Source organism: Malurus melanocephalus, unplaced genomic scaffold (assembly GCF_030028575.1).
Source record: "Malurus melanocephalus ecotype Western Australia unplaced genomic scaffold, MMel_1.1 scaffold_122, whole genome shotgun sequence".
In the NCBI taxonomy this organism is placed as follows: Eukaryota; Metazoa; Chordata; class Aves; order Passeriformes; family Maluridae; genus Malurus; species Malurus melanocephalus.
Window position 1 is genome coordinate 1,696,740 of NW_026623354.1, and position 7,432 is coordinate 1,704,171.

The following is a 7,432-nucleotide window of genomic DNA, read 5'->3' on the forward strand; positions in this document are numbered from 1 at the left end:
TTCTTACATCTTCAGCTCACTAACACTGGAGAAAGGAGAATTTTGTTTACAATATAGTGTAGCACTGAATCCCCTGCATTCCTCATTACCTTAAGAAATCATATTCCTACATTCTGAATGTTTAGAAGGGCTGGCTGGGGAAGTTGTTCTATTTTTCCTTTCCAGTAAGTAATTCCCCTGTGCAAATGAAGTCGTAATAAAACAAGATTTAGAGCAAAGAGAAACCATTTTATCTAAACACGTGAGGAGGTCTATGCTCACATTGTAATCACAGGCAAACTTGGTAAAGCAGCAATCACTTAAAATATATTTACGTGAACTTTTCTGGAGTGGGACAGCCAGAATAGTTACGGGAGGTGCGTTCACTGCTCCTTAAAATGTAGGTACAAGTAACACTTAGTAACTAACAGAGAACTCAAAAAAGCAGTCAACAACCTGCTATAGTCAGCAAGATATTCTGGTATTTAGCATTTTAGTATTAAATGTAYAACTGACATATACAAACCTCTTCTTTCGTTTTCTTGTTTTCTGCTCTAAGCTCTTCATATTCGCCAATAGCTATACAAGAAGAAAAACAAGAAAATAGTTAATATAGCAGTCCGTCTTCCCAAATTTGCTCTCCATTTTGATTAAATTGAAAACTCTTCTGTTTGTCTACCAGACTTCTTAAATAACATGGGTCATAAACTTCATTAATAGCCTATTAATATCCTATGAACTGGATATCATTCTAGAATTGAAGCAATTAGGAAATGTCTGAAAAAGATGGTAGCTCCCAAAACAATCAATTTTTGATCAATGTAGAGTTAAACAATCTTATTGATTGAGTTAAAAAATTACAAGGTGAATATACTGGTYTGCAGTGACCATTTTTAACCCACACTGGCTCAGGTTACAGACCAATCCTAGAAAGCATGGTTAATGCAATTTATAGGTACCTCCAGAGTAGCTGATCCTTCCACCAGTAAAACCAGGGTGTTCCATCCATCCCTTTACTTTGTCCCCAACTCTCCTTATGTATCCAAGATTCCTACCCACTTCCCATGCTCAAGAAACAGAAAAAAAAAAAAAACAAAAACCAACATGTAGACAAACAAGAAACCACCCTGCTGAAACAACATACTTCCTACACAGGAACATAAAGGCCATGCCTCTTGATCACTACTCCACTGTCAAGGTATTCTTCAAGGTATATCTCTACTCCCTTCAGGAAAACATGGGAAGAGACTTTTACCATCCAGATGCAATAAAAGGAATGAAAACCATATCAACAGATACAATTCAAGTTCCTTCATACTTGAAAACTGCTTGTGTTTGCTCGCCTTTCAGGGAAAGTCATTCTTTCTATTCAATACCTTACAAATGACTGAAAAATGTAAATACAGATTTGCCCCGCCCTCGACAGCTCTCTACACATGCTCTGTGAACAGAGAACTCTGAATCATCAGACTTTAAGGAGAAAAGAACAGAATATTCTGGGCTATAGCTTTTAACCCACCCAAAACATAATCCCTGCTCTTTCTTAATGGTGAAAGTGTAAAACCCCAAAATAGCCAACGTGAGTGAACRCATCATGTTCCTTCACAACAGTGACCACACTTATTCACCAACTACTCACTCCACAGCTCAGCCCTTTATCAGTATTAAATGAGAAAAGAGACTGTCCTGTAAACACGTATCAATGCCCTTCATCAGAATTAAAGTAGATAACTTTGTCTGCAGAAGCTCCTTTAATTATAACTTAGTCTTTTGATTTTCAGTTGTGAACCTGTCTCCTGAACCTGAATTTGCTAACAAAATGTAGGTATTATCTAAATTAGATGTTTTATAGATTAGGTACTTACTATGGCTAAAAAGCACTTATTACTAAAACAAGGCCATAAGGGTAAAAGTATATAATGACTATAATTCACAGTGAACAACAGAAAAGACACTTTCATTAACACAGAGTGAGATGGTGACTCTTCCTACTTCTTTTATTAAAAAATTAATCAACCCCTTTCCTAAAGCATATTAAAAAACACAAATTAAAGAAGAAAAAAACAAACTTACTTTAAAAATGCTCCATGCATATACTTCAACATTTATATTGCAAACCAGGGTGGCCTTCAAGTACATTGAGAGCCTTTCCATAACAAATCAATAAGTAAAGCCACTTCTGCATTTCAAACCTACTAATTTGTTTATTTTCAAACCTACTTTATGCTTCCATGCTATGGACCAGGCATGTCTTTACTGGTACAGGCAAGAGAAAGAGCTCAYAGTGCAAGAAGTCCTCTGCTCCCAATGAAACAAGCTATCCTAATTAAGTCATTTTTTGTTGGTAGAAGTGAACTAACACCTGGCTTTTTGGATATATCATTAGAGACAGAATTACCCCTGTCAGCACCCAAAGCTTGAATGGAATTGCTGCCACCACATTCCTTCTCCCAGTGTACATGGAATAGGAAGAATCAGGCCAAGAATGTTGTGCAATATTCCCTCAAACAATAAYGGCCTCCTACATGTACACTGTGCACAAGCCATGTGAAATGCTGTCAAGAGTATAAACAAAGGCCAAAAGGGGTCCATTTTTCCCTTGTTCACCATTTTAGGTTCAAAGATGCCTTTTGCTAAATCCAGGTGATCACTATTTCAACAGGATGCACTATGGCACCAGCAGCACCAGCCATGTGCAAACCACTTCCCCATGGTGCCTGGGCAGCATTTTTAACCTTCTTCTGTAAAGGTRAATGTATGGGATGGCATTACACTGATTACTTTAAAATTACCCCAAACCTTGACTCAGAAAATATAAACTTATTATCAGGCCTAAAACTTACATGAGCAAACCAAGCTTTTGGTCACATAGCAGCTGCATTTGCTGAAACCTACAAGGCTCAATTATCAAACAKTTGTTTAAAAAAATCAACAAATAAAAATCACCTGTGTAAGTATAAAGACRTGTTAGGTACAAATACTGTAAGTCAGCTTCTGCATCTGTGTTCCCATATGCCCTGATKTTACTCAAATCTGTGAAAGTGTGTACAAATATATTTAATTAAACCCCAAATTTGCATCTTGCAGTGTTACAGCTTCCTTGGAAAAACAGGGCAGGAAAACACACTGCCTGATAAAGACCAACCACTAAGTTCACACCAAATGATYTTCCTTCACAAGTTACTGAAAAAAAGATAGGGTTCAACACAAGAAACTGAAGTGGGAAAAACATTCAAACTCTAATACATTCAAGGAGGATGGATTCTGCTTGGAAATGATGGCTGCTGTGTATGAAGATATATGGACAGGTACATGGGGAAAAATAAATCTATATAGCAGATGACTACAGAGGGGAATATAGCAGCCAATAGGGTGTCCTAAGACATTTCTCTGGCCATAAAAATAACCCATCTGCCACAAAGAAGAATAAATTTGTCAGACCACATTAAGAGCTTGTCAATATCCACTTAAAAGGTACTGCTCTGAGATATTGCTGTCAATTGGCAATTTAGTCTGTTCCTTAGAAGGTACATGATATTCCCTTATTCAAAGGTTCTGACATTAAAGGAAGAAGTTTCAAGAGATCAAATAGATCATAACAAAAAAAAAAAAAAAAAAAAAAACAAAAAAACCAGAGCACAGTGCTTGGGACTGGAGTTTGGGAACCACCCCACTTCATCAAATCCAGCCAACAAACACAAGGTTAGACCTTTGGAAAATGAAGAAAAAAATCCAGGCAATACAAACACCTTTAGTGTATGTGTGGTTAACAGTGTTGTTAACCACTGCAATTTAGCAAAGTGACCAGCAACATGGCTATGACAGTGGCAGTGCTGAAGTATAATTTTACCTATTTATAACTCCCGATACTTTGATCACTGACTGCTGTTTTCAACTGAACAAAAAGGGACTATTGCAGAAGATGACTCTAGGTAGAAGCAGTGCCAATAAAACCAATAAAACCAAAGACAAACAAGGCAATCTTCCAGGCAGGTAATCAACTACTGTTATGATTCAACTGTTACTCAAGTTTGCTACCATTCCTCAGGCTCTATAAGCAACCAATAAAAATGTGAGGCTTTGCAAAATTGCTTTTTTTTTAAGTTTTAAGTCTTACCCATAGGAATTATAAGGGCCAGTTGAACTGGAGTGCGCATCACCGGAAATATCACCTAAAGTACAGTTAGGCAATAGTAACATTTACAGTGGATCTGCTTTATTAAACCAAGCCATTTCAGAAATTTTTTTAAGGATTAAAACTCAAACACTTCTAAGTCCTACATATCATCAAGACAGAGATCATGTTTCTTCATGATGTTCACCTTAAACTTGGTAATGGAGCAAGCTGAGGAATGATCAGTATCAGGTATCTGAGTCTAACACACAGGACTTGGAAAATTCAGCATGGGTGAAAGATAAGCGTATCTTGCACACAGACGGCTTCAGTGTCCTTGTTGCTGCTCAGAGCTCTGCCAAACAGCCAAGTAAATTCAGCAAAGCCCCAGAAAGCTTCACAGCTGCCACCGAGAATCGAGCGGGCAGCTACAAAACACCTGCCTCAGGTTCCATCCACTGACCTTGGTTAGGAAAAGTAAAAGCAGAAGTTGAAATGTGACAGCAGTCAGCCACAGCCACTGCCATCTGCCTTCCCCTCTACCTATGGCACCATTCCTCAGACAGTTCATTTACCTGCAGTCAGGCAAGTTTCTCAAGATGAGAAAAACACATCCTTGAAAAATAAACCAAGGAAATGGCTACTGAATGAATGCTTTTTGAAACCTCTCCAAATCAATTTGTGCTTTTCAGAAATCTGACTACATGCCAAAACGTTACAGTAATCTGAAGCCATACATGACTTTGAATGAAATAAAGATAAGACAAGTCTGTGTACTCATTACCCCAAATATTCAGATCAGGCAGATCCTTCCAACAAACGTATTTATTTCCAAAATAATACTGTTATCTACATCTGGAAGCAATAAAGAGGAAAACTAAGAGACTGTTTAACAGAGCATCCTAAAATTATTTGAGGAAAGTTGGTAGTAACTAAAATAGTCTTGTTTTGCTTTCAGTAAGCATGGAGGAGGACATTATTCAAAATTACAGTTTACAATGAGTAAGCAAACTTACCTACAGTAACAATATATTTTATTGTTAATTTCATTTATCTCATTATCTTTTTATTGCTTGAGTTTTTTACTCTAGGCACCTCAGACTTGACAGTTAACACAATTTAGYTACTAATTTAACTATGTGTGCTACCATATTTTTTGCATAGTTTTAGATGTAAAACAGAAGAGTATTTTAATTTCTTTTTTTCCACTGGCCAACTTTTTGCCTACATAAAAAAACCCATCACTACCCATACAATGATATGTTAGCCTCACAACAACACGCGAGAAGTCCTGTGTTTAGGGATGAACATCCAAGAGCAGCTCCTTACAGGACTGGCTCTGCCAAGTACATCTTCTATTTCAACAGCTCAGGTGGATCTGGGACARCCAGTCCTCAAGTTACAGTAACTTTCCCTTGAACTAATTCCTCTAGTCCTGTAACATTTCCTTAGACATTAAAAGATACCCAGCCCACWGGAAGAGAAGACTTTCAAACAGTGAACGAACTGAACACCCTAAACAATTTTAAGAGGCTCAGTTTTCTCTAAAAATAACCMCAACTCATCTTTTTTGCAACTGATTACTGACATCTTAACAAATGAACTTTTGGCACAGACAACTCCTCTGGAGGCAACAGAACTGGAGGGAAGCAGGCAGAGAGCAAGAGCACCAGATTTTGAGCCTTATTTTTTGGTTCCAAATTATCAAAACACACAGCTACAAGATTATCATTTTACACCCACTGAATCCTTCCAAGGCAGAATCTAACTTGTGCAGCTGGTAGTCATGAATTTCCACAGCTGAGTGTACAGGAAAAACCTAAAAAGTGCTAAAGAAGGTCATAAATAATGCAAAAATATCCAGATGAAACTCAGTTAAGAAAAGCTACTGCTATACAGCCATGGTGATGGAGCACATTTATGATTAGAATGAATGACAGAAAAATGGGCACTGATCACACCCCTGTAATTTCACTTTTTACACAACTTTGTCCAATAGGTCCTTTCCAAATAGCTCCTCCCAGGCTTGCAGGAGACCAGGAGAGCTCATCTGTGGTAATTACCAGCTGTGAATTCCAGTGTGATTCCTTCACACCTTCTGCACGTGAAGCTGTGATACAGGAGGCAACACGGACCAGGTGGTGCATGCTACAAGCAGATGTCCACAATTCAAACAGATTTTCAAACATTGCCTATCTGATTAACTTAGCCTGCACCTTGGCTGGACCAACCTGGGTCAGGGACAGACTGACCACAGGGAGTTAAAAAATGTGCACTCAAGCTAATTTCCATGCACCTTCTTTCAGAAGAGTAAATATTACAGTGTTTTAGTTTCTGAGTCAAACTATGCACACATGAAACCGAATATCCACAATGCTGAAACTCCGGACTTTTCTACAAAARCACCGAAAGTGACTCACACATGGCACCAAACCAGCCCAGGATGGAACTACAAAGGTTTTACGGAAACATACGGATATCAGGGCGAGCCCTGAGCCAGCAGCGGGAAGTTTGCTCCGTGATGGGGAGTGGGATGGCCGGTGTTGGCYGGGCCGGGTTAGGATGGGATCGTGCAGCACAGAGCGGGAGATGGGACACGATGGGACACGATGGCAGCTTAGGCACAGCCCGGCACTCCACGTGAGGCGGSGAGGTGACAGTCTGTCACGCCTGGAGCTGTCCGGCCGTGCGGGCTCAGCGGTACCGCGGCTCGGCATGGCTCTCCCCGCACAGGGCGGCACCGGGCGGGCAGGGCCGGGCCGGACCGGGGCACCCTCGGTCCATGTGCTGCGACACCGACACCGCCATCGCCATCGGCCCCCGCGACGGCCGCGCTCGCAGAGCCACTCAATCACCGGGGCTGCACCAGCCTTGACATCACCGAGCCACCAGCCCACAGCGGGCACCGGCGGGGCGGCCGGGGCGGGTTCCCACATGGGGAAGAGCCAGCACGTTCCACTCCCCTGCTTTATTTCATGAAAGCTTTTATTATTTCCCTCAGCACGAGCAGAGCAAGGGGCCTGGCAGCGGGGCCGGGGGCCGCCCAGGCCGCGCCCTCCCCTCCCCTCCCCGCCGCGCCCCGTCCCCTCACGGGCGCGGTGCCCTCACCCCGCGGCGGCCGCGCTCCCTCCGGCAGAGCCCGGGCCCACGGCGGAGCGGGGGGAGCCGCTTTCTCCAGCGCCGGAGGCGGCGCCGCCCGCCCCTACCTTGGTCCTTCAGGCTGGCGAGGCGCTCCAGCTGCTTCTCCTCGTCGGAGCTGTTCATCGTGGCCCGCCGCCGCTGCCGCCGCCGCCACGGGCCGGCTGCTGCCCCGCTGCGCTCCGCCGCACCGAGCGCGGC

At 42.1% G+C, this 7,432-nt stretch overlaps 1 protein-coding gene across 3 annotated transcripts in view; it reads right to left on the reverse strand.

Annotated features, from left to right (window-relative positions):
• Window positions 1–7,432, reverse strand: part of SHTN1 (shootin 1) — a 52,388-nt gene that overhangs the window by 44,312 nt on the left and 644 nt on the right. For 2 of the 3 annotated variants that reach the window (XM_057370298.1, XM_057370297.1), the window contains exons 1-2: window positions 7,300–7,426; window positions 506–558 (exon numbers count right to left, since the gene is read on the reverse strand). In XM_057370298.1, coding sequence (XP_057226281.1) covers window positions 506–558; window positions 7,300–7,357 — 111 coding nt within the window. In that variant the 5' untranslated portion in view covers window positions 7,358–7,426. Of the gene's footprint in view, window positions 1–505; window positions 559–7,299; window positions 7,427–7,432 lie in introns of those variants that run through there. The other variant, XM_057370299.1, reaches the window with a different exon arrangement.